At 57.7% G+C, this 26,829-nt stretch overlaps 1 protein-coding gene across 6 annotated transcripts in view; it reads left to right on the forward strand.

The window, feature by feature from the left end:
• Positions 1 to 11,677: 11,677 nt before the first annotated feature.
• Positions 11,678 to 26,829, forward strand: part of BRD1 (bromodomain containing 1) — a 34,368-nt gene continuing 19,216 nt past the window's right edge. For 3 of the 6 annotated variants that reach the window (XR_006264166.1, XM_043440665.1, XM_043440666.1), the window contains exons 1-3: positions 11,678 to 11,808; positions 14,769 to 16,146; positions 25,781 to 25,937. Coding sequence is in view for 5 of the 6 variants with exons in the window: in XM_043440665.1 (XP_043296600.1) it covers positions 14,783 to 16,146; positions 25,781 to 25,937 (1,521 nt within the window). In the remaining variant the exon portion in view is untranslated. The remainder of the gene's footprint in view (positions 11,809 to 14,768; positions 16,147 to 25,780; positions 25,938 to 26,829) is intronic. The other 3 variants (XM_043440662.1, XM_043440663.1, XM_043440664.1) reach the window with 1 other exon arrangement.

The following is a 26,829-nucleotide window of genomic DNA, read 5'->3' on the forward strand; positions in this document are numbered from 1 at the left end:
GAATCGAACCCACACCCCCTGCGTTAGAAGGGAAAAGTCTTAACCACTGGACCACCAGGGAAGTCCCACTTTATATGTTTTTAACTCTGTTGTTTGGTGTGTACTTACAATCATTATGTCTTCCAACTGGATTGATCCTTTTATCATTATGTGGTATTCCTCTTTGTTTCTAGAAATTTTCTTTGCTCTGCAGTCTACTTTATGTGATTTTAATATATAATAAATGATAACATGATAAATAATGCATTAATATGTAATAAATAATATACTGTGGTCACCCCAACATTTTTGGCTAATATTTGAATTAATACTCTTTACATTCTTTTATTTTTATCCCACTATGTAGTTATATTTGCTGTCCTGTAGGCAGCATAGAGTCAGGTTGTGGGTTTTTTTAATTCACTCCAACAATCTGTGTGTTTTATTCAGTGTATTTAAAGCATTTTTGTATAAAATTTTGATATATTAAGGCTGAACTCTGCCATTTTATCATTTGTTTCCTATTTGCTTCCTCTCTAATCATTCCTCTCTTTCGCTTTTCTTGCCTTCTCGTGGGATACTGAACACTGTTTAGAATTCCATTTTGGTTTTTTAAGAGTGTTTTTGAGTATAACATTTTGTACAGTTTTCCTCAACTCTCTGGGTATTACAGGACACAAACACAAGTTATCAGAGTCTGCGAATATAATCTCAGCCCTTTGAGTGATGTGTGGAAACCTTACACTTAACTCCCATTACTATTCCCATTTAAAGCTCGACGTGCCCAAGTCTTTCTTACATGTACACCTAGCGCCACACCCGACAGTGTTACAAGTGTTGCTTCAGCCACGCAGCGCGACATAAGAGGGTCATGATGAGAATAGTTACTACACGTCCCTCTGTGTCACCCGTTCTGTGGTTTTCCTCACCTTCCTGAGGGTCTGAGCCTTGTGGCCTCATCTCTGTTTGAAGAACTTCCTTTAGCGATGCTTTCGGGGTGTCCCGCCAGTGACAAGCTCCCTTCGTTTTCCTTGTCTGTGGATGCCTTTGTCTCCCCTTCCATCTCTTTTTGGCTGTGCTGTGTGGCAGGGAGGTCCCAGGTCCCCGACCAGGGATCAAACCTGGGCCCCTGGCAGTGAAGTGCAAAGCCTCCCCGCTGGGCAGCCAGTCAGGTCCCTCTGCTTCCTTCTGTTCGTTTGTGTAACTTCCTCCTCTCCGCCAGCTGAGGCTTTGGCGCTCTGTGTTCCTTGCCTGGCTGTGCTGGGTCTTGGCTGCCGCGGGGGCTCTTTCCAGCCGCTGTGGGCGGGGCTGTGCTGCAGCTGCGGGGCGCGGGCTTCGCACCGCAGCGGCTCCGCGTGCGCGGGCTCGGGGGCCCGACGGCTCCGCAGCTGTGGATGACTCCAGAGCACCGGCTCAAGGACTGTGGCCGCTCTTCGGCCGGTGGGGTCTCCGGCAGCGGCGGCTGAACCGGCGTCTCCAGCGTTCGCAGGCAGACGCTTCACCGCTGAGCCACCAGGGAAGCCCCACTTCGTTCTTTTCGCGAGATATGCAATTCGTGGTTGACAGTCCTTTCCTTTCAGCATTTGAAAAATGTGGCACTTCCTTCTGGCCTCTGTGGTTGCTGATAAAAAAAGCCAATGTTATTCCAGTTGTTCTTCCCTTATAGGCAGTGTATCATTTCTGTTTGCTTGCAAGAGGCTTTTGGTTGTGTTTTTATTTTTATTTTTGTTTGTTTGTTTTCCTTCAGCCTGTTTTCTTTTGGTTGTTCAGATTGGGTAATTTCTACTCTTCTGTTCTCTAGTTCATAGACTCAACTGTCATATTCATTGTGTTATTGAGCCCATTCAGTGAGTTTTAAATTTTGGTGTATTTTTCAGTTCTGTGATTCCATTTGACTTTTTAATAGCTTGTTTCTATGCAAGAAGATTTTCCATTTTTCGACTTGTTTCAAGATAATTTGTAATCGGTTATAGAGGCATTTTGTGGCAGCTGCTTTACAATCTCTGTCAGATGATCACAACATCTGATTCATTTCACTGTTGGTGTCTGTTGATCGTTTTCCTCTCCTGTAAGTTCTTTCTTTTTTAATGTTTAATCTTTTTATTTATTTATTTTGGCTGTGCTGGGCTTTCCTCTGGCTGCGGCGAGCAGGGGCCACTCTCTCGCTGTGGTGCGCAGGCGTCTCACCGCGGCGGCTTCGCTTGCAGGGCACAGGCTCTAGGGCGTGGGGCCTCAGTAGTTTCAGTTCCCAGGCTCTGGAGCACAGGCTCAGGAGTCATGGCGCGGGGACTTAGTCCACTGTGGCATGCGGGATCTTCCCGGATTGGGGATTGAACCTGTTTCCTGCACTGGCAGACAGATTCTTTACCAGTGAATCACCCGGGAAGCCCTTTTCCCAATTTTTAAAGTTATATTTAGTTCAGGAGCAGGAAGAGACAAGTCTTCATCATCTACTGTCTAGTGTTAGGATTTTTAATTTATGTGATTATTCAGTGTATTTTAAGACAGCTTTGAAAGAAAGTGAAAAAAGTGAAAGTGAAGTTGCTCAGTTGTGTTTGACTCTTTGTGACCCCATGGACTGTAGCCTGCCAGGCTCCTCCACCCATGGGATTTTCCAGGCAAGAGTACTGGAGTGGGTTGCCATTTCCTTCTCCAGGGGATCTTCCCGACCCAGGGATCGAACCCAAGTCTCCTGCATTGTAAACGGATGCTTAACCATCTGAGCCATCAGGGAAGACAGCCTTACTGAGATGTAATTCACATGCCCCACAGTTCACTCATTTGAAACGTACAGTTCAAGGGCGTTTCCTGGCGGTCTGGTGCCTGGGACTCGGTGCCTTCCCTGCTGTGCCCAGGCCCCATCCCTGGCTGGGGAATTACGACCCTCCAAGCCACACGGTGCGGTAAAAAAGTGAAACACAAGAGTATTTAGTTTATGCACAAAGTTGTGCAACCCTCACCACGGTCAGTTTTAGAAGAAACTTCTTTCCCCCAAGAAACCCCACACCCGTGGCCTGACCCAGGCCCTGGCAACAACTAATCTGCCCTCTGTTTCCATGAGTTTGACTGTTCTGGACATTTCATGTGAATGGAGTCATGTGATCTGTGACGTTTTGTCTCTTCCACTTTGCAGAACGTTATTAAAGGTCCATCCCTGTTGGGGCCCATTTCAGTACCTCATTCCTTTTTATTGCTGAAGAGGACGCCATTCAGGCTTCCCTGGGGGCTCAGTGGTACAGAACCTGCCTGCCAATGCAGGAGATGTGGATTTGATCCCTGGTTCCTCCAGGAGGAAATGGCAACCCACTCAAGTATTTCCTGCTTGAAAAACTACCATGGACAGAGGAGCCTTGCGTGGTACAGTCCATGGGGTTGCAAAGAGTTGGAGACAACTCAGTAACTGAGCACTATAAGCTAATACTCCATGTACGCCAAGCTGGATGAAGCACAAGCTGGAATCAACACTGCTGGGAGAAATATCAATAACCTCAGACATGCACACTACACCCTCCTTATGGCAGAAAGTGAAGAGTAACTAAAGAGCCTCTTGATGAAGGTGAAAGAGAAGAGTGAAAAAACTGACTTAAAACTCAAAACTCCACATTCAAGAAAATAAGATGGCATCCAGTCCCATCACTTCATGGCAAATAGATGGGGAAATAATGGAAACAGTGAGAGACTTTATTTTTTTGGGCTCCAAAATCACTGTGGACGGTGACTGCAGCCATGAAATTAAAAGACACTTATTCCTTAGAAGAAAAGCTACAACAAACCTAGATAGCATATTAAAAAGCAGAGACATTACTTTGCCAACAAAGGTCCGTCTAGTCAAAGCTATGATTTTTCCAGTAGTCATGTATGGATGTGAGTTGGACCATAAAGAAAGCTGAGTGCCGAAGAATTGATGCTTTTGAACTGTGGTGTTGGAGAAGACTCTTGAGAGTCCCTTGGACTGCAAGGTAATCCACCCAGTCCATCCTAAAGGAGATCAGTCCTGAGTATTCATTGGAAGGACTGATGCTGAAGCTGAAGCTCCAATAGTTTGGCCACCTGATGCAAAGAACTGACTCATTGGAAAAGACCCTGATGCTGGGAAAGATTGAAGGCAGGAGAAGGGGATGACAGAGGAGGAGATGGTTGGATGACATCACCTACTCAGTGGAGTCTGAGCCAGCTCCAGGAGATGGTGAAGGACAGGCCTGGCGTGCTGCAGTCCACGAGGTCACAAGGAGTCGGACACGACTGAGTGAACAACAGCAGCAACATGCATGGGGACACATTTATACATTGATCCCCTGATGGACACTTGGTTTGTTTCACCTCTTGGCTATTATGAGCAACACTGCTGTGAATGTATGTGTACATGTTCTGTGTGTACCTGTGTTTTCCTTCCTCTTTCTTGGGCACATACCTAGGAGCGGAATTACTGAGGTACTGCCCAGCTGTTTTCCAAAGTAGCTGTAGCATTTTTCACTCCCATCAGCAATGCAAGAGGGTTCCAACATCCTCACCAATACTTGTTATTATCTGATTTTTTTTTTTTTTGGCCACATGGCTTGCAGGATCCTAGTTCCCCAATCAGGGACTGAACCCCGGCCCCAGCACTGGAAGGTTGGGGTCCTAACCACTGGGCTGTGAGGGGAGTCCCCTAATTTTTTGATTCTGGGCACCCTAGAGGGTGTGAGGGGGTATCTCATTGCGTCTTTTTCAGATTAATCACTTTGTTCCTTTGGCTGTGCTGGGTCTGGGTTGTTGCATGCGGGCTTTCTCTAGTTGGGGCGAGTTGGGGCTGCTCCTCACTGTGGCCACGGGCTTCTCACTCCCGTGGCTTCTCTTGTGAGCATAGGATCGAGGTGCGTGGGCACGGGAGCGGTGCGGGGCATGTGAAATATTCCGGGACCAGCGATGGAGCCCGTGCCCCCTCACTGGAAGCTTGCCCCACCCCTGCACAAGCGGAGGGCTCCTCCCTGTGGATCTGGTCTGCTTTCCATGGCAGCCAGGGACGCTGGGCATCTTCTCGTCTGCTCATTGGCCATTTGCAGGGCTTCTCCAGGCAAGTGTTTATTCAGTTCGTTTGTCCATTCTTTCATCTGGTTATTTTTTGGTTGTCGAGTTGAGGACTTTGGCTTTTATTCTGAGAGAGACTGCGGAGCCACTGGGAGGTTCCAAGCGCAGGGGTGATAGCATCACGTGGGCTCTGTGCAGAGAAGAGCTACAGCGATGCTGGGGCGGCGGAGAGCCCCGGCAGGACGCCTGGATGGCAGGGGAGAGAGGAAAGCCTGGCGCCGGGTCGCAGCAGGGGCGGAGACACTGGGCTGGTTCCGGATGCCTCCGAGGGCAGCTCGCGGGATTCGGGGATGGCTCAGGAGGCCTGGCATGCTGCAGTCCATGGGGTCACAGAGTCAGACACTGCTTGGCAGCTGGACAACAACAGACGTGAGCAGCAGGAGCGCCTCTCAGGAGGCGTGGAGTCACCACCACCTGAGAAGCTGCATTAGCGTGCCAGGCGCCCTGACAAAGCGCCACAGACCCGGCGGCCCTGAGGCTTCGACCCCAGAGACGCGTCGTCTTCCAGCCCTGCAGGCGGGATGTCTGAGGTCAGACGTCGGGGCTGCCTCCCCCCGAAGCCCGTCGGGAGCATCCTTCCTGCCTCTTCCTGTCTGGGGGGGGTCACTCCTGGCGTTCCTGGGTGGGCAGCCGCATCCCTCCAGCCTCTGCCTCTGTGGTCTCGTGGCCTTCGCCCCTGGAGTCTGCGTCCACAGTTCCCTCTGCTTGTGGGGACACCACTCATGGGCTCAGGGCCCCCCAGTGGCCTCGATCGCCTGCAGGGACCCTATTTCCAAGAAAGGTCACGTCCACAGGTACTGAGCGTGAGGGTGCCAGTCTATCTCTGTGGGGGGGACACAATTCAACCCGTAACAGATGGGGGGACACCAGGGCAGCAGTTTGGGGACGGAGGCCAGGAGCCGGGCGTCAGGCGTGTTTGGTTAGGGGCATCTGTTACGTGTCTTATTGGAGACGCCGAGGACGCAAAGAGATACGCAGCTGCCCAACTCTGACTTTCGAAAGTTAAGAATACAACTCCCCGGCTCTGACGTGAGGGTGTGTCCAAGATTTAGTTACCTCGTTAATGAGGAGACCAGCGTGATGCTGAGGCTGGTTCAAAACCCTGGAGGGAGAGAAGGATGTGTAGTGAGTGGCTGGAAAAAAGCTTGCTTGAGTAAGCACGCTGATTTAGATTAAAACCTGGTTAATGTTCTACGGGGCTGTAAAACTGCAACCTCTTCCAACTAACCTTTTCTGCAGAAATAAATTCTATCACCGCTGGGAAAATTCATTTGCATTGCTATCAGACAAGAATCTCAATACCTACCCATCCATTTTCTGCCAGTTAAAATCTACCTTTTCTGAGTTATTAAAAATCATAATCAATAGTAAACAGCAAGTAAAACAGATACACACCCTAGAGAATCAAAAAGTACCCTGGCGGGTCTGCTGGAACACACTCAGCCTCCCACCAAAAGGACCCACGGCCGTCCTCTCGCTCATTCATGTTTTGGAAATTTTTAAGTAGTCCCCCCGCCATGAGGATACATCTTCTCCAAAGGTGGTTCTCCACAGAAAGCCAGTCTTTTTGTGTTTGGACCTGACTCACCTACACAGGTGCTGAAAGGACTGGTAATTAACACATCTGCACCTCCTTGCTGGGCTGGCACAGCTAAGCCACACGGGGTTACCTAACAACCAAGGCTGGAAAATCCACTTCTGTCTGGAGATGTCCTCACCAGAAATGTGGGGTTGAGTCTCTAGTACACCTGAGATTCAAATTTCTCTTGCCTGCAACACCTGTGCATGTATGTGGGTGAGTTTCTTTCTTCACAAGGACATAGGGGTTGGGCACAGTTCCCGTCTGCCTGACTGCATCCGAAGCGGAACCCAGGCACACCATCGTTCAGGCCCTGCTGTGGGCCTGTGGGCACTGGTTCATCGCAGAGGCTACAACCCTGGTTCCAGAGATGGACAGGTCATCCCGAATCACAGGAGACGTGTTCTCAAATGTGACACCCGTGTCAGGCCATGGCGGCACAGTCCTTTTGTCTAATTAGCGTCGGTCGCTCAGGCGGGTCCGACTCTTCGAGACCCCATGGCCTGCAGCCCGCCAGGCTCCTCCGTCCATGGGATTCTCCAGGCAAGAACATTGGAGTGGTTGCCATTTCCTTCTCTATTTGTCTAATTACATCCTGGTAAAAAAGAGAACTGATTTCTATGGAACCTATGCAAATAACTAGATTTCTCTTAGAATTTAATTGTGGGTAAAAATGATTTTCCCTGAATTCCAAAGTAAGAAAATATCATTTAAAGGATATTGTTTGCAAAAGCACAGTCTACTAAATGAAAGGTTAGAGGTAGATCAAGAAGAAGGATTTTAATCTTACTCCTGCCAAAAAGTGTCGATAGAACATTACAGAGTAACACGGATACCATCTCCTTGCCTTTGTCAGGCCTAAGCTTTCAGCAAAGATAGAATGGGGTGGGGTGGGGAGCGAGGGCTGTGGAGCGGGAGGGTCAGGGATGTACCCAGAGCTGAGCCGAGCTTGATGCGTCTACTGGGGAGCTTCCCTGATGGCTTGGGCTTTCGTGGTGGCTCAGCAGCAAGGAATGTGCCTGCAATGCAGGAGACACAGGAGACCTGGGTTCGATCCCTGGGTTGGGAAGACCCCCTGGAGAAGAGAATGGCAACCCACTCCAGTACTCTTGCCTGGAGAATTTCATGGACAGAGGAGCCTGATGGGCTACAGTCCATGGAGTGGCAAGGAGCTGGACACGACTGAGCGACTAACACTTTCACTTTGCAGTATTTTTGCTCTTAAAACTAGTGCTGCTTTGAAAATGTTGCCTGGTCTCCTGATGGGTTGGTGCAGGTTTCTCTGGCATGCGGCCAGGCACGGGACGTCCCTAGGAGTATCTGTTGACTGAACCCTAGCGCTGGGAACAGGTGTGCACACCCTGGCAGCTTGCATTTCCCCAAATGCCACAGTCACTTCTCTCTGCCACGTGCTCTGCTTAAAATGTGACCCTGATACTGATTTTCACAGGAAGTAGGGGTCGTTGTCCCCCTATCTACCGAACCGGGTCAGCTTTGTGAAGGGATGCTACGTGACGTCTGAAAAGTGATACGGGGCCCCCTGGTTCTCTCGGGACTCTTGCTCTTGGAACCTGGCCACCCTCCCCTGAGGGCGTTCCCCCAGGCCGGCAGCCCACAGCGGGAGCCAGCTTGTCCGGCACACAGGTGCTGGGTGTTCCAGGAGGCACCAGGGGTGCAGCAAGGAGCAGTGCTGCTGAAATCTCTCACAAGTAGCAGATTCCTGAGTGAAAGGAGTGATTGTTGTTGTTTGAAGCTTCCTAGTTTGGGGGTGGTTTGTTATGCGGCAATGGCTTGCTGACGCACACACCCAGTTTCTTTGAAGAATGCCACATCGTTTACAAGATAATTGTGTCACCTGGAGTTCTGGCCAGCAGGGTTTGTGTTCATTTGGTGTGGTTTTAGTTTGTATTTCCAAAATCGCCAGGGAGGTTTTTCCATGATCTTCTCTGAGACTGATGATAGACGTGCCCATCATTCTTTTGGCTTGTCTTTTCTAATGGATTTGGAGGGTTCTTTATTGTGGATATGAATCATTTGCAAGGTGTTTGTGTCACAAATATCTTCTAGTTTTCAGTTCTTCATTCTCCTTATGGTCTTCTGAGGAACAAAAGTTGCATGATACATGTTTTCCACCCTTTTATTTTCAATCTAGGTGACGTTTTTGGGGTGTGTTTCTCATAATTAGTATTTAACTGTGTCAACATTCTAATTAGAGAGTCTCTGTGTTTTAATAGATGATTTTAATTCCATCATGTCTCTGATTACTCAGATGTTTGAGTTTATTCCTGTCATCTAATTTTGTGTTCCTCATTTATCATCTTTTTTCTCTTTTCGGCTTTTTGTTGGCACAATTTTTCTTCACTTCAGTTTTCTCCTGGCTGTTTTGAAATCTGCAAGTCCTATTTCCATTTTTCTCATGGAAACTTTGGAATTTTAGACTTTTTTCCTTTTGATTCTAAAATTTTCTTGTTGTTTATTGTTCAGTTGCTAAGTCATGTCTGACTGTTTTTGGTCCCATGGACTGCAGCATGCCAGGCTTCCCTGTCCTTCACTGTCTCCTGGAGTTTGCTTAAACTCATGTCCATTGAGTCAGTGATGCCCTTCAACCATCTGTCACCCCCTTATCCTTTTGCCCTCATTCTTTCCCAGCATCAGGGTCTTTTCCAATGAGTCCCTCTTCGAATCAGGTGGCCGAAGTATCAGAGCTTCAGCTTCAGCATCAGTCCTTCCAGTGGGCACTCAGGGCTGTGATACAAGAGCAGTCGGGTGGGCTTCCTTCCTGCTCCTCCCTCCTCTTTCCATAGTCCCGGTCTCACGTGGGACTTTCTCTCAAGTCGTTGTTTGAGTCTCTCTGAACAGTCTAAGCTGGTTTCTTTGTGGCATCAAGGTCTTACCCTTGGTTTCAGTTTTTATTTTCTAGGGCATATCTTTCAGTCCTTTTTGAGAGACCTGGTGTGTGGATGCTTATAGGTGTGAAGACACCTTTATTTTGCTGTCTCTCTTGAATGCTAGTTTCACTGTGTACGGAATTTTAGGTTCAGTTCTCTGAGAATGTTGACAGGTTCACCCCTTTGCCAACTGACAATCAGGTTCCACCTGATTAAAGAAGACCCTTCCCCACTGAAGGCTTTTGAGCTAGTCTCTTCATCCTTGGAACTCCAGAAGGCCACTAGGACATGCCTTCACTCCTGGCGTCACTCTGGTGGTGGAGAAGCCGTCCTCCCGGGCTCTCTGTTTCCTGTCTGTTCTTTCACAAGATTGTCTCCAGCTTCCTGTTGGCACCTGGCTTGTCCAGGGTGGACAAGGGTGCTTATTCTCCTCTGCTGCTCCCACACATCTGGACCCAGACAGCGGACATTTCTAAGAGAGGAGGACGTGGGTGCGGCTCCTGCATCTGGTGCAAATGTGATCGGGGGCCCACTGCTGGGTCTGCCTCACCTTGGCCCAAGGATGTGTCTGGAGGTTGGAGTTTGCTTAGGAACTTAATCACTGGGTGACATTGCCTGCAGTCCTTAGCCACCCACCAAGCTTTCACTGTTCAATCTGTACACTGGATGCACAAATTCTGGTCAGCAAAAGGCCCCCACCAGCACACGTGGGTGGACAGGGCCAGCCTACTCCCAATAAAGTGTTTGCCGGAAGAACCTAAGCAGTGGTCCCTGCCCTGCCTGCCCACGTGGAAGAAGGTCTCCTGGGGCTTTGAAGAACCCAGGCTCTGCCCTGGGAGCATGTTTCTTCTCTTACACAGGGGCCTCCCTGGCTGCCACAGACTGGGGGCTATTGGCTGCTTGACCCCCTGGCAGGGCTGGGCTCCTTCATGGCCAAATCCTCAGGGAAACAGCCAGGCCTCTTCCCCCTCCCCAAACACTTGGGGACTCATTCTGGAGATGAAAACTATCATGAAACCACTGAATTTTGGAGTTCAAGCCAAGGCCACAGTGGAAGCTGCCAGTGGGGACTAACTGGCTAACCCTCAGGCCTCTGAACTAGCGCTGCTCAGGCCCCTTCTGTCCTACCTGGATCCCGCGGAGGGTGTTCCCATCCCAGGCCCCCCACACCCGCACCCCAGTTCCTCAGGGCTCCCCCGCTGCTTGCCCCTGCCAGTACCCGTGGCCCCTGGTCTCCACCGAGGCCCGGCCGTCCAGCGCAGGGCCCTCCCGGCTGCCTGCAGCTCTGGGCCCGTGTCCATCGGGCGCTCACTCTGGGTTCCCTCCGTCCTGTGGCCCCCCCGTCAGGCACCCCCCAAGGTTCCCCCAACACACAGCGGGGCCACCCCATCCAGTGCTCCCGACTCCTGGATCGGCCCCCTTCATCCCCTTCCCACTCCCCTCCCAGGCTCCCCCACCCAGCACCCCCTCAGATGCCCCCAGGCCCGGTGTCCGCGCCCCCCCTCCCTTGAAACCCGCGCCCCTCAGATGGCCTCCAGAGGGAATGTCGGGTGCCCCACAGCGGCCCGACGGCCCCTCTCCTGAAGCCCACGCCCCTCAGATGCCCCCGACCCGTGTGCGGTCCCGTCGCCCGCCCGACGGCCCCTCTCCTGAAGCCCGCGCCCCTCAGATGCCCCCGGCCCGTGTGCGGTCCCCGTCGCCCGCCCGACGGCCCCTCTCCTGAAGCCCGCGCCCCTCAGATGCCCCCGACCCGTGTGCGGTCCCCGTCGCCCGCCCGACGGCCCCTCCACTGAAGCCCGCGCCCCTCAGATGCCCCCGGCCCGAGCGTCGGCGCGCGGCCCTGCCCTCCGTCCCCTCCCCCGGCGGCGGTCGCGCGTCATGGCGGCGGCGGGCGGGGCGCGTCTTGCACGCAGCGCGCCGGGCGGAGCGCTCGCCGCATTGTTTGCTTCGCTGGGGAGCGAGCGGGCGAGCGAGCCGGCCCTGGCGTCCGAGCAGCCCCGCGCCAGCGCCCCGTCGCGCCGCCGCCGCTGCCGCCGCCGCCGCCCGCCGCCCGCCGGCCGGGCTCCCGCGCCGGGCCTCTGCTCGGCCCCGCCGCCCGCGCGAGCCGCCGCCCGCGAGCCCGCGGCCGCCGCGCCGAGCCGGGCCGGGCCGCCGCCGCCAGGAGCCCGCGCCCAGAGCGGCGGCGGGCCGGGCCTGCGCGGCCGTTGGCGGAGGAGCCGCGGGCGCCATTAGCGCCGCCTCGGCCGCGCCGGCCCCCGCGCCCGCCGCCCGGCTCCCGCGGCCGCGGCCCCGAAGGTGAGTGCGCCGGGCGGGCCGGGACTGGGGCCGGGGCCGCCGCCTCGCCCGCCTCGCCCGCGGGCCGCCGCCGCCGCCGGCCTCTCGGTGCTGGGGCCGCCGCCATGTTTGGGGCCGCCGCGGCGACGCATTGTCCGCGGGCGGTGGGGCCGGGGGAGGCCGCGGTGTGGGGGCGGCGGCGGGGAGGCCGGGGCCGGCGGGCGGCAGGCCGGGGAGGGCGGCCCGGAGGCCCGGTCGGGAGGCCGGGTGGCTTGGGAGTTCGACAGGGAGGGAGGCGAGGCCGGCGGGCGGGAGGCTGGACGGGGAGGAACGCCGGCCGGGTTGAGAGGCCGAGGGGCCGGCGGGGAGGGAGGCCGGCCGCCGGAGAGGACGGCCTGGCGAGGCGGGGAGGCCTGGGGGTCCGGTCGGGATGCTGTAAGGCCGGGGAGGGAGGGCGGGCCGGTTGGAGAGGCTGAGCGGGCGGCAGGGAGGGAGGCCGGCCGACGGGGAGGCCCGGAGGTCCGGTCGGGAGGCCGGCCTTGGCGAGGCGGGGAGGCCAGGAGGTCCGGTCGGGAGGCCGGCCTGGCGAGGCGGGGAGGCCTGGGGGGGAGGTCGGGCTGGGGAGGGAGCCCGGGCGGCTTGGGAGCTCGACAGGGAGGGAGGCGAGGCCGGCGGGCAGGAGGTTGGACGGGGAGGGAGGCCGGGCTGTGGAGGCGGCGGGGCCGCCCTGCCCGCCGCGCCTCCCGCCCGGCCGCCCTGCGAGATGGGGGCGGCTCGGGGTTTCGGCTTCCGCGGCCGAGCGTTTGCCCGAGGGTCGCGTTATGTAACGGACGCGCTGGGCTTGTTGAGCCTGGACGGGAAACTTCCTGTTCCAGGGCCGCGCGGACTCGGGCGGCCGCCCCCTCCCGCGCCCGCAGCGGGCGGCCTCCGGGCCCCCAGGAAGAAGTGACCTGGTTGTAATTTACGGGGCACGCGCTGCGGCCGGGCCCCGCTGGAGGAGCCGCCCACCGCCCGGGAAGGGTCGCGGGGGTAGGCGCCGTGTGCCGCCCATGCGCGAGGGTGTTCGTGGCTGTCCCAGGGCCAGGCGGGAAAGGCGGTGATGGGGAAGGTGAACCGGCCCTGGGTGCCGCGTATCCTCTCTCGTGGTCGCATGGCTTTTCAAAGGGCATTTATCAAAAGGGTCTGGAGGGGCTGCCGATGGTCTCCACGTGGGAACCTTTGTCCTGCACGGAAGCTCCAGGTGGAGGGAGGTTGAAGGTTTGGAGCCTGGGGTGTAGGGGAATGGTGGGCTGGTGAGGTGGTCTACAGAGTGACCAGCACCTTCTGTCCCTGTCACCGTGGAGCTTTCAGATTGCAGAGCTGCCGTGACCAGTAAGTGCTGTCCTTCTTGTAGCAAGTGGCCAGATACAAAGCCTCAGTCCCTTCAGGAGCATATGGGTTTTGAAGAGCTGGTTATGGTTAGTGCTGTTGGTACTGTGCTCTGGAGGAGAAAATTACACGTTTGCCTTTCATCTGCTGAGTAACCAACTGTGGCTTCTGCCCCACCCTGAAGGACCCCTGAGGCTGCGCGCGGCTGTGTCCCGGCTGCACTGGGGGCCTTCCTGCAGGCTGTGGTGCTGACAGCAGGGGGACTGTCCTCCTCTCCCCCAGAAGGGATGGTAGGGCCAGGGCCAGCCGGGGGGCAGCTTGGCTGACTGCACTCCAGGAATCCAGGGCTGTGTGGGCCCCTGGGACGCGGAGATGCAGGTGGGTTAGGGTTGGTTTGCCCATGGTGGCTCTCATGCTCCCTTTTGTAGGGCATTCTTGTCAGATTTCAGATAAACATTTCTGTTTGACAAAAGAGAAGGAAAACCACAGTCAGAAGGACTTGTCTTAAGGAGTGCATTTCGGGTCTGCTGCGATTTCCTTTCAGGTGTGACAGCGTAGGCCACCGTATGACGGCTTTTCCTGGGTCAACTCCCCAGGGCCTTGTCCAGCGGTGGGCCTTGGGCTCCACCTGGCTTGTGTGTCAGCCAGTCTTGTCAACATCACTCTGCTTCCTGGCAGTGGTGTGTGGTTGTTTGGAGGGAGGAGAGGGCATTGTCATCAGTTCTTAAGGTGTCATTCTGATTGGCGGGTGGTGGACCAGAGTCAGGGACTGTCAGGAGAGGGAGACTAGAAATAGAACTTGCTGGTGGTCGATGGCAGACGTCTGACAAGAGCAAATGCCCGAAAGTCTCCTTGGCGGAGGCTTAAGGCGCCTGAGCGTGTGCTGCGCCTGGTACAGAGGAGGAGCACTCTGTGGGTGGCGAGTCTCCGGGTTGCCCTCGCTGTGGCAGGATTACGGCCCAGCACTGTGGTCAAGCCAGCAGCTGAGAAGGCCCCCGAGGGGCAGGGCAGGTGGCGGACGTGCGGTGGCCACTTCTGAGGCCCTGGAGAGGCTGGGTGGGGTCTCCTAGGGGTGAAGCCTGCCCAGGCCAGCATGGGGCTGCCCTCTTGGGTCCGGGTGCGGCTGGGTGGCCTGTGCCTCCACATGGTGGTGGAGGGTGTGTTCGTGGAGACAGTGACGGGCTGAGGGCTCTCTCCTGGGTAGCAGTGGCCAGAGCCTCCAGGAGTGCAGGTCTGTGCACGTACTATTCTGGGCTTGGGACTACGACCCCGACTTGTGAGGGGTGTGGGTCCAAGGTGATCAGTAAGCAGTAGGTGTCAGCATTCTGGAGGACTTGTTCCTGCATGTGCCTCTGGGGGCCCTCCTGACCATCTGCCTTCTCCTCTGGTCCTGGGAGTCCCTGGGGGGGCAGTGGCCTGGTGGCAATGGTCGTTGATGGTTGTTGAGATATCTTCGTGAGTCCAGGATGAGTGATTTTGGAAACCTCAGAGGCAGGCTGGCTGGGAGTTCTGTTTTGATTTAGTGCAAGTTGGTTAGTTCTGCCCACGTGTGTTGCTGGTTTTCGCCTCTCACGCCTTCTGTGTGGTGCTCACGTGTTCTCTGTCTGTTTCAGGGAGTCAGTGCCAAATGAGGAGGAAAGGCCGCGGTCATCGCGCTGCAGCGAGGCACCCTTCCTCCCCCGGCAGCACCAAGCCCTCCCCGACGCGAGAGACCCTGACCTACGCGCAAGCCCAGAGGATGGTGGAGATCGAGATCGAGGGGCGCCTGCACAGGATCAGCATCTTCGACCCGCTGGAGATCATCCTAGAGGATGACCTCACCGCGCAGGAGATGAGCGAGTGCAACAGCAACAAGGAGAACAGCGAGCGGCCGCCCGTGTGCCTGAGAACTAAGCGGCACAAGAACAACCGGGTCCGGAAGAAGGGCGACGCCCCGCCCAGCACGCACGGCGCGCCCGCCTCCGCCAGCGCCCTGCCCGAGCCCAAGGTGCGGCTGGTGGAGTACAGCCCGCCGTCGGCGCCGCGGCGGCCGCCGGTGTACTACAAGTTCGTGGAGAAGTCGGCCGAGGAGCTGGACAAGGAGGTGGAGTACGACATGGACGAGGAGGACTACGCCTGGCTGGAGATCGTCAACGAGAGGCGCAGGGCCGACTGCGTCTCGGCCGTGTCGCAGAGCGTGTTCGAGTTCCTCATGGACCGCTTCGAGAAGGCCTCGCACTGCGAGAAGCAGAAGCAGGGGGAGCAGCAGTGCCTGATCGACGAGGACGCCGTGTGCTGCGTGTGCATGGACGGCGAGTGCCAGAACAGCAACGCCATCCTCTTCTGCGACATGTGCAACCTGGCCGTGCACCAGGAGTGCTACGGCGTGCCCTACATCCCCGAGGGCCAGTGGCTGTGCCGCCACTGCCTGCAGTCCCGGGCCCGGCCGGCCGACTGCGTGCTCTGCCCCAACAAGGGCGGCGCCTTCAAGAAGACGGACGACGGCCGCTGGGGCCACGTGGTGTGCGCCCTGTGGATCCCCGAGGTGGGCTTCGCCAACACCGTCTTCATCGAGCCCATCGACGGCGTGCGGAACATCCCCCCCGCGCGCTGGAAGCTGACGTGCTACCTCTGCAAGCAGAAGGGCGTGGGCGCCTGCATCCAGTGCCACAAAGCCAACTGCTACACCGCCTTCCACGTGACGTGCGCCCAGCGGGCTGGCCTCTATATGAAGATGGAGCCCGTGAAGGAGCTGGCCGGCGGCGCCGCCACCTTCTCCGTCAGGAAGACCGCTTACTGTGACGTCCACACGCCCCCCGGCTGCACCCGCAGGCCTCTGAACATTTACGGGGACGTGGAGATGAAGAACGGCGTCTGTCGGAAGGAGACTTCGGTCAAAGCGGTCAGGTCCACGTCCAAGGTCAGGAAGAAAGCCAAGAAGGCTAAGAAGACGCCCCGGGAGCCCTGCACGGCCCTGCCGCCTGTGTGCGCGCCTTACATCCCCCCGCAGAGGTGAGCGCTGCAAGGGGGCGCAGGGTCTGTGCGGGCCTGCTGCGTGCCGTCTGCCGGGCCTTGTTCCCGCTCCACTTGGCGGGAGCACGGATGTTGTCAGAGACTCGAGTCTGAGACGGAGGCGTGTGTGTGTCTGGTTTCCTCGGGGCCTGGGGCCGAGCCTGCCCTGGCCGCAGTCCCGACTCAGGTGTCCCAGGAGTCGTTGCCCTCTTTGCCCTTCCTCGCTGTGCTCACACCAACGTTTCGGGGTGTCGTGGGATGTTAAAAAACGCATTCATTTATTTGGCTGCGTCAGATCTTAACTGCGGTGCACGGGATCCTCTGTGGCGTGTGGCTCCGAGCACGCGGGCTCTGTTGCCCTGCAGCATATCGGGGCCCAGGTCCCCGACCAGCGACTGAACCCATGTTCCCTGCACTGGGAGGTGGACTATCCCCCGCCGGATCAGCAAGGAGTCCCCTCGTGGGATGTTTAATTTGCTAGACTTAGGCAGTGTGGCCGGGTGAGGCCGACATGGTGGAGACGAGAGTGGGGCTGACGGGGACCCTGGCGGGAAACTGGCTTCCTTCCTTTCGGGGCTCTGGCTGTCTGGTTTCCCAGCAGTTTCTCTCAGACGAGCGTTGCCTGGTCGGCGTGCGGTTCTCTTTCTAGAGTGGTCCACGGTGGTGGGTCAGGATCCCACCGGCTACCCCCGTCTCTGGACTGTTTCCCCTTCTGCTTGTCTCTCTTGCTACTGACTTTCTGTCTTTATTTCATTGGATTTAAAAATGCTCTTGTTGGGAATACCAAGTAAGTAAGTGGCTTGGTGAATTTCTTACCAGACCTGTGAGTGCCATGTGGTTTGGGAAGACTTAAAACACAGCTTGAGTGTTGAGGGCGTGCCTGCTGCCGGCCCGGGGCCCCGGGAAAGGCAGGGAGAGCGCTTCAGGGGGATGCGTCAGGGTGTCAGGTGTGGTGGGCATGGCCACTGAAGATCCCGCCTTGTGCTAGAGGAGCAGGCAATTCCTGGGTGTTTGTTACAAGTTAGAAGTGTCCAAGAGGAAAAAAGTACATAGGATCAGTAAGTTCAGACAGTGACTAGAAAGCACTCATCATTCCTCTCACCTGGAGAAGACTTCTGGTAAAACCAACAGCGTTTCTTTGCAAATAAGTCGGTCTGACTTTTAAAAGACAGTTTCACTTGCGTTTGGAGAAGGAAATGGCAACCCACTCCAGTACCCTTGCCTGGAAAATCCAATGGAAGGAGGAGCCTGGTGTGCTAGAGTCCATGGGGTCGCAGAGAGTAGGAGATGACTGAGCGACTTCACTTGCATTTCTGCCTGAGGGTTGGAAAGTACAGGATTTGTATCAAGAGGTTTTGTTTAAGACCCCAGGGTTTTTAGGTTTACTAAAATTGAAGTAAATAAAAGTTGTGACTTTATAAATTGAGAATCCAGGAGTCCAAGGTGCTGCCCTCTGTCCAGTCCCATGTGCCCGTTGCCCGTCCGCCCATCCATCCACCCGTCTGCCCGAGGAGCAGGCACGCGGCTGGGAAGCGCGGGCTTCTGGGGTCGGAGGTGCTGCCTGATGGGGAAGCTGCCCCGGCGGCCGAACGGAGGCGCGACAGGCCCTCGTCGTGCCCTCCCTGCTCAGAGCGGAGGTCAGCGGTGCACCTGGGCCAGAGCGCGCGGACCTGGGCCTTGCCGTTGGTGCTGCCCAGCGTCTCCGGAGACCCTGACATCAGACCAGCGTGTGGGGTGCTGGGGCGGCTGGGAGGCCCAAGCTCACGACCACTGCTCTCTTCTTGAGGCTGTGGTCCACAGGGTGGCCTTAGGATCCAGGCCCCAGTGCGGGTCAGTGGGGCTATAACCCCGCACAGCTGCTGGCGCAGGACAGAGCCGCTGCCAGTACGGTGTTTGGAGCTGGCTCGGGCGCCGGCTGCACAAGGGGCTCTGAAATCTCAGAGGAGGAGGGGCCCCCTCCCTTGGCCGAGGGACGGGTCGGCTGTGAGAAGGCAGGGACTGTGAGGGCTTCTGTGGTTTGCGTAGTTTGAAACGTTGTCTCCAGCTGAAGACGGTAGTTCAGACCGACTGATCTTGAGATCGCCATCTGCTCTCAGCAAGAGGCAGATAGTTGGTTTAGTTTTGCGAATCTTGCCGCGTGTTTACGCTACAAAGGTTGCTTTTTTTTGTATCTGCTAATAGACCCCAGAACAGAGGTGTGGATGCTGTGAGCCTCTGCCCACTCCTGTCTGAGGGCCCCAGGCCAGCCGGCTGTGTGGTCTCGGCCCTGCGGGCTGCTCCGCGTGTGGCCAGGCGTGCCATTGGCACTTTGGGGAACGCCATGCTCTGTCCTGGGTGGGAGGGTGGGTTGGATGGGGTCCTCGTGGCCTCCTGGCCCTGTTGCCGTGAGGGCACAGCCTTCAGCGAGCTTGGGCTGCTCCCGAGAGGTTGTCTGGTGGCCGGGAGCCGTGCACATCTGTCTGCCGCTCCCCTCCCTCCTCTGTTCTTCAGTAAGAGTGACTTTCCCCGACGTAGAAGCAGCGCATTTAAAGTTGGGTCAGCAAAGTCAGGGCGGAAGGAGAGAGCGCGGTCACTCGCCCTCCGCTCCAGCCTGAGCTGGTGCGGCCCTCCTCCTGGTGAAGCGTCCCTTTTTCTCAGTGGCTGCTGTTCTCCTTGGAGCCTGTTTCCTCAGCCGCTTTGTCTGCCTCTTGGGTGAGGGCAGAGCGTGGTGGAGGCAGGCGCGGGACGGCACAGGCCCGGAGAAGGGGTGTGTGGAGTTGGAGCCTCTGGGTCTCTGGGGTCATTAGCTGCGTGAAGCTCCTGCGAAGCTGTAGGCTGTCTGCGCTGTGGGCGCAGCTCTGGACGTGGGGAGGGGGGCCTCGGGGAGGGGCTGTCCTGTCGCCTAGACGGCTCATGTGCCGCTGCTCACTGTGGACGCTGCCTCACAAGCTCTGACGGGGCCCTCACAAGGATAGGGGCACGGCGTCTCAGCTCTCTCCCTTCGAGGATGCAGCCGAAACCCCAGGGGAGGCTGGCCGGATGGCGGGGGCTCAGGGGTTGCTGGGCTCACTCGGTTAATGCTCGGTTGAATGTAGCAGTGAGGAGTCTGGGCCTGAGTCTCGTTTGTCTGCTTTTCATGTTTCTGGCAGCTAGTTTTACCATGATTTCTAAAGTTCTGATGGGCTGCGGCCTGGGGACACGGGGAAGCCTCTTGGCCCCCACAGGTGGGAGCCCGGCTCTAGGTGCCCCATGGGGCTGTTGACAGAGCCCGGGTCGGGGGTGTGGGCTGGACTGTGGCCGTGATGTGGGGAGCTGGCTGCGAGCCCGCCCCTGCCCCGCCGGGGGAGCACGCGCCGGGGCCTGCGCCACGTGGCCGCCACGCGTCCATGCTGACCCTCCCCTGACCTCGCTGGGCTCCCTGTACGTGAGTTTGGGGTGGGGGCAGGGCACAGGGCTGGCGGCCAGCTCCAGACTCTGCCCCGAGGGCCTCCAGGGGTGGGGTGGGGCCTGGGCACGGGCCGGCCCGTGGGCACTGAGTCAGTGCAGCCCAGCGGGGGAGCCTGGCGCCTCACCGTGGCTGTGCTGCGTCGCGGGCACTTCTGAGCACCTCCCCCAGGGACTCCCGCGTGTCGGGCTGAAGCCAGCGCCGAGCGGGGAGCCACGGGCGGCGTCCCGTGTCCCTCGGGTGTGCGGACGCCTGGCAGGCCGGGGCATCCTGGGGGCGCAGAGTGGGCCCGGCCCCTGGGGTGTCTGTGCAGCCGGCCTGGGGTCTGGCCGTGCTGGCTCACGGTCCCCGCGTCTGCTTCTGCAGAGAGGGGCAGACACGTGGACGTTTTTCTTTGTCTTGCGCTTCAGGTCGCTGCCTGCAGTGGGTCGTGGGATGGGCCTGGTGCCTGTGGAGACCGGCCTTGGCATCCTGTCATGCCTTGTCCTTTTATCAGTTTCAGTTTTTTGTTCTGAAATAACTTCAGATTTATAAAACGTCGCAGAAGTAGGGGGAGGGAAATCTCCCCGTCACCCCCTGACCCCGAGGCCCCCTCGCTCACGGCTCACCCGTGTGCCCTCCCAGGGGCGGTCCATGTGCCCCTATGCACCTTCCGAGGGGGGCCAGCCTCCCCGGGCGCCTTCCTGCCTGCGGCTGGGAGTCCCGCCTGGCCTCCTTGGATTGGGGTCACCCTTAGACCACCTGTGCCTCCCCATGAGGCTGAAGGGCGTGCCCACCCCCTGGGGTTCTCTTCTCCTCAGTGCTGTGGAGGGAGGTGTGGTTTTCAGAGGGTTGGCCCTGCAGGCCTGGGTGCTGAGGTGGGCATCTGGGGGGTCAGTGCTGGTGGGGTTTCTCAGGAAAGGGGGCTCGGACCGGCTGGCTGTCACTCGCCTGCTTGGGCTCCGAGGGGCGGCGCCCGGTGCAGGCAGCTGCCTGGCTCGGGGGGTGGTCCGGCTGGGAGGTGCGCACAGGCCCCCCGGGCTCCCCGGCCGTGGTCTGCGCAGTCGGGCAGGGGGGCGCCCTAGGAACCAGCAAGGCCCAGAACTGCGCCCCTCCAGAGGCTGACTCTGGGCTTTTTGGGTCTGGAGGGTGGCTTCTCGTGTCCCCTGACCTCCACCTCAGCTGTTCTGAAAGCGCGGGGCCTGTTTCGGAGTTACAGCCGGCTGGAGGGGAAGGTGGCCCCGCTCCCTGGGGCGGCCCGGCCCTGCTCCCGCGTCTGTGTGTGTGAGCAGGGGTGGCGTTTTATCTGGCCTTGCAGGCTCGTGGTGGTTGTGGCCTGAGCGGTCCCTGACCTCGGCCTCTGCGTGTGGAGTCTCAGCCACTGGACTGCCGGGAAGTCCCAGGGGATGGTTTTAATGCTGTTTTATCCCTGTTTGTCATGACTTTAATATAGAAAGTTTAAAAAAAAAGAAAAGAGACACTAACAGGGATTTATCCAATGTAGCAAAAAACGTTGACTGACACTTGTTCCTGAGACCCCTCCAGGCCCATCAGCCCCTTGTAGCGGACACGGCTGGGTCCCTCTCAGGCCTGCTTTTTCGTTCTTCCTGCCGTGGCGGCTGCTCGCCTGCTGCGGGTGTGGGCAGGCCTTGACCGCAGGCCACGGCGCGGTCTGGCCCCTTGTCGCCTGGGGCTGGGCTCCGTGTCCGGGGACTGGGTCTCTCCCCGGCTTGGCTTGTGGTGGCAGGGAGTTGGCTCTGCTCATTGAGTGTCTGCCCCTCGGCGTCCCTGCTCTTAACTGTCTTTAAAAGACCTTGTAAAAAGTCTGGATGTTTGTGAGGTCGGAAGCGCCATCCCCGTACCCCAGCTTCGGCAGCACTGGGCTGTCCGCCTCACCCGCTCCTTCCTTTGGGTCACTTGGAAGCACACCCCAGCCCCGTGACTTCCCCCGGGGCCTGGGCAGCGCAGATAACAGACAGCACGCTTCAGAGCCTGGCCATGCCCGGGCTGTGCCCTGCGGCCCTGGAGTGGGTGTGTCTGAACAGCATGTGTCTGTCTGGTCTGAGGACGCGGCGTCTGACCCTGTGGTCCTGCAGCTCACACACTTGTCTTTCCTGCTGGTGGGCAGGGCCGTCACTGACCTGTTCCTGCACCCCCGACCTGGAGACTGCTCTGTGGGCGCCCCCACCCCCTAGATGTGTGTCTTCTCCTGGAAGCCCGGCTCCTTGCCAGCCTTCAGCCTGACCTGGGCATGACCCACTTCGTGTTCACTACGACCTCTCCAGTGTTTGTTGAAAGTTCACAGTTTTCTCTGTAAAAATGTCCATGAAAAACTTAGTATTACAAACAGTGTTTTCTCAAATTGGCATGTTTGGGTGTTTGTATAGAGCCAGGGTTTTGTACGTTGATGTCACGCATTGCAGGTTCCCTTAGGTTTTCTCTGGACGTCATCTGTGAAGTTACGGTTTGGGCGGGCTTTTCCATCCTTCGGGTTTTCCTGTCTTTTTTCCGCTAGCCCGAGTGGGTTTGACGGGTGAGAGCGGGCAGCCCCGCCTCGGCTCACATGTCACAGGGATCGCCTCCTGCTTTTAATGTGTGTTTTTGCTCTATTTTATGGCTTGTACTTGTCACGTCTTGCTTAACCGTTCACTCCCTGAGGGCCTTGAGGTTTTCTTCTGAAAGCTTTGCAGCGATCCCTCCGCCCCTGCCCCCTGCCCCGCGGCCTTGGCACTGACGGGACCTCTGGCGCCTGGACTGCTGGCCTCCTGGGCCGTCCCTCACGCGCACACACCGGCGTCCGTGGAGCCGTTTGCCTGCTTTGTCCACGGAGCACCTCCCCCCCGAGACACACACCCACCCAGCCCTGGGGGGCGTCTGTGCGGCCAGCCTCCTGCGCTCCCCCCAGTCGTCCGTCAGGCTCTTGGAATTTCGGGTCAGTTTGGAGGTGACCTGCGTGTCCTTTTTGTCCTCCTCACTGACATTATCATGGGGTGTCTCCACTTCTGGCCTTCCTGTCCCTCGAGAGTGTCTTGTGACCGTCTCCTTTTGGGGTTGGTGGGCCCGCTTGTGTGGTGAGCGCAGCCCTGGCAGGGGTCCTGGGAGGGGGCTGCTCTCGAGGGGCAGCTCCCAGCGAGCCAGGAGCGAGTCGCAGGGTGCGAGGGCCCCTTTTCTGGTCTTTTGTGGGGATCGCAGTCTGCAGTCTGTTCCTGGCTGTGTGAGTGGTATTTATGGGACTTTGCTCTCTTGACCACTGAGCCCCTGCATGTGCTTGTGGACCCCAGGCCCTGAGGTGTCTCTGTGTACTTGGCATCTGGCCTGACCTCACCCTCCCCGCCTCGTCGGGACACTCACCCAGGACTGGACACGTGTCCTCGCCTCCCCGCAATCAGCGCAGGGCTGGGCTGACCTGACGTTCTTTCTGACAGTGAACCTCCTCTGAAAAACTTGTTCCTTTTAATTTTTTGGAGGGTGGTAAGAAAACTTTTAAACAGTTCATTTAGTTTCTAGAGTAATTGTTAAAGGAATATATTTCAGTTTTCTTTTTTTTTTTTTCCATAATTCAGATTTGGCCAGTTACATTTTTCTACAGGTTTGTTTTGCATCTCAGTTTTCAGGATAACTTTTTTTTTTTTTTTTAATTGAAGTATGGTTGATTGATTTAGAAAGTGTTAGTTTCTGCTTCATTGGAAGGACTCCTGCTGAAGCTTCAATACCTTGGCCACCTGATGCGAAGAGCTGACTCATTGGAAAAGACCCTGATGCTATGAAAGATTGAAGGCGGGAGGAGAAGGGGGTGCCAGGACGAGATGGTTGGATGGCATCACCGACTCAGTGGACGTGAGTGTGAGCAAACGCCGGGAGGCAGTGAAGGACAGGGAGTTCTGGCTTGCTGCAGCAAGTTCATGGGGTTGCACAGAGTTGGACGTGACTTAGCGACTGAACAGTGGCAAATTTCTGGTGTGTTGCAGGGTGACAAAGGTACACGGTGTTTTTTCATATTCTTTTCCGTTATGATTTATTATGGGATGTTGAATATAATTCCCTGTGCTGTATAGTAGCCACTAGTTATTTATCTGTTTTGCATACAGTCCTGTATATATATTAATCCCAAACTCCAAATTCATCTCTCCCCAAGCCTGTCCCCTTCGGTCACTGTAAGTCTGGTCTCAGCCTGTGAGCCTCTTTCTGTTTTGTAAATAAGTTGACCTGTGTCGTTTGGATTCCACATGTAAGTGGTATGGTGTTATCTTTGGTTTAGTTCACTCAGCACGACAGTCTCCAGGCCATCGGTGTTGCTACTGTGTCGTTCTTTCTTTCTTTTTTATAGCTGAGTAATATTCCATCTCGGAGAAGGCAGTGGCTCCCCACTCCAGTGCTCTTGCCTGGAAAATCCCATGGATGGAGGAGCCTGGTAGGCTGCAGTCCATGGGGTCGCAAGGAGTCGGACACGACTGAGCGACTTCACTTTCACGCGCTGGAGAAGGAAATGGCAACCCACTCCAGTGTTCTTGCCTGGAGAATCCCAGGGACGGGGGAGCCTGGTGGGCTGCCGTCCGTGGAGTCGCAGAGTCGGACACGACTGAGGCGACTTAGCAGCAGCAATATTCCAGCTCCCTCTGTCACTCACCGCCCCCCCCACCCCGACTTCTCTGTCCGATCCTCTGCGAGGGGCGTTCAGGTCATCTCTGCGTCTTGGCTGTGGGAATAGTGCTGCTTCAAAGGCGTGAGACTCGCTTTCAGCTGGTTTCTGTTCCCATGTGTTTCTTGGCTAGTCTTCAGCTAACACACTCTGGTTTTGTTGAGGTTTTCCTGCGTGTTCTTGTTTCCTGTTTCATTGTGTTTTGCTCCTTGTTCCTCCTCTCCGCCAGTTTATGGAGATTTAGTTGGCGCGTGATACGCCATCGTCCATGTTGCCTTGGACGGGGGGCAGGAAAGGCCGTGGGGAGGCTCTCCACGCTGCTGCCCGCCCTGCCCGGGCTCGGGCCCGTCTCGCCTCCCTTCCTGACGTCTGCAGTCGCCATGAGCACGCTGAGTCCGCCTTTTATCGGCGCTGCCCCTCACCACTGCAGGAACTGAGCGTGTGTGAGCACGTCTGCGTGCGCGCCACGTGTTAAGATGCCTGCTCTTTGCCGCCCCTGAGTCAGGTGGCGGTCACGGGGTGAAGACAGACCCCAGCAGACGGGCACCTGCTAGGTGCCCAGGACGAACACAGCCCTCTGCAGATGAGGGGCCCAGGGGCCCCAGCGCCTTCTGCTGGAGCCATCGAGAGGCCGTGGGGATGCTCTGGCTGCCACTGGAGCCAGCACCATGTGACCGGGCGGGCCTGTGCACACGCTGGGCTGGGGCTCCGTGTCGGCCCGGGCTACGGGCCTGGGTGGAGCGGCTCCTCGGCCGCTGGAAGAGGCCCTGGGTGGGGCCCCCCTGAGTGGCATGCGGCCACTGCCTTAGTGAGAAGAAGTGTTGCGGGTCTGGACATGGCGGAGCCGAGGGTGTCAGGACAGTTATGAGTGATTTGGGACTCGCACTCCTCAAGAGACGTCCTTTTAAAATTCCTTAATTTCCGCCCGGAAACACTGGTGTCCGGCGTACCGGGAGGAAGCCCCCTGGCCCTCAGCCTGCATTTGTTGTCTTCCGAGGCATGGTTCCCAAGAGGGGCGATGGCAGGGGCCAGAAGCCGGCCTGGAGGCTGTGAGCCCTTGGTGTCCCCTCGTGTGTTCTTACAAATCCTTCGAGTTTTACAGTCTCTGAAACGATGGTCTTGCCAGGAGGCCTCTTGCTCGTTTTTGTGACAAGGAGCTGACCCCACCCCCAGCAGCTGCTGCCTCCAGCCGTGCCATTGCTTTTTGTCTTGTGGGGACCGGGGCCCCTGAGAGGAGCCATCCTGCAGGGCCACTCACCCCTGGAGAGGTCGGTGTGTGAGCGTGTGCGGCTCAGAGGGGGGACACCCGGGGTCCTTGGACGCGTGACCCGAGGGCTCAGAGAGGGGGGGACACCCGGGGTCCTTGGACGCGTGACCCGAGGGCTCAGAGAGGGGGGGACACCCGGGGTCCTTGGACGCGTGACCTGAGTGGCAGTGGTGGACACGCGGCCCACAGGCAGGCGGAGCCGGGAGGCAGGTGGCGGCGGGGGGCGCACACGGTTTGTGAACAGTAACGCTGTCATTTCTAGTCTCCGTAAAAATGTGTCCATGTCCTGCTTCATAGCTAAACTGTGAGTTTTTCCGTGTTCTAGATTAAATAGGATTGCGAATCAGGTGGCCATTCAGCGGAAGAAGCAGTTTGTCGAGCGCGCCCACAGCTACTGGCTCCTCAAGCGGCTGTCCAGGAACGGAGCCCCGCTGCTGCGCAGACTCCAGTCCAGCCTGCAGTCCCACAGGAGCTCGCAGCAGGTACGCGGCCCGCTGGGGTGGCAGGCGGAGCCTCCGTCCGAGGTGCCCCAGCCCCGTGGTGTTCTGGCCTTTCCTGGCCCTGCCCGCTGGTGGCGCGCGGGGAAGCCTCTGCCAGCTGACTGCGGGGCGGGCGTGCGGGGGCCTCGGGGCGGGGACCCCTGCACAGGAGGGGTGGCCGGGGCGAGATGGGTGCCTTCCTCTCGGTAGCTGACGCGGGTTCACAGGCCAGCTGACGTTCAGAGCGCTTTTCTGAAAGGCGGGTTTGGGAAGGGAGAAGCTGGCTTCCTGAGCTGTCACAGACAAACGGGGGTCAGCTGCTGCTGCCCGTGCTCAGCAGTGCCGCCTCTGCCGGTTCCCGTTGCTGTTTGTGGGCCGCTTCTGCCGGTTCCCGTCGTCCGGAAGGCTCCGTGAGCCACGATGCCCAAGTGAGTCCAGGGGACGTGGTGCCCCTGGACGGGGGCCCAGGCCCTGCATCTGGCAGGGGTTACCTGGCGTGGGGAGCCCCCCGCTGAGTTCTGGTCGGGGCAGGCCTGCCTGGCTGCCGGAGGCTCCCATCGCTGGTCCCACGTGGAGTGACGCGGCGCTGGTTCCCTCGCGTTCTCCTGAAAGCTGCTGCTTTCCCGCTCTGTGTCCCTTCTTCCCCGAGGTTCCCGTGCGAGTCCCGGGCCGCGTGCCGCCCCGGCCTGAATGGAGCTCTGCCTCTTTGCCTCCTCAGGCCTGCGGCGCTGACGGCAGGTCATCTAGCATCGCGCACACACGCAAATGCTTGTTTAAAAAGAGAAGCTTGGATTCTGGTATCTTGGTAACGCTTTTTGAAATGCAGAGCAGTGTGACGTTTCTGGGCGACTGTGGGGTGGGCCGTGCCTCTGACCCTCCTCTGTCTCCGGGGAAG

Source organism: Cervus canadensis, chromosome 21 (assembly GCF_019320065.1).
Source record: "Cervus canadensis isolate Bull #8, Minnesota chromosome 21, ASM1932006v1, whole genome shotgun sequence".
NCBI lineage: Eukaryota > Metazoa > Chordata > Mammalia > Artiodactyla > Cervidae > Cervus > Cervus canadensis.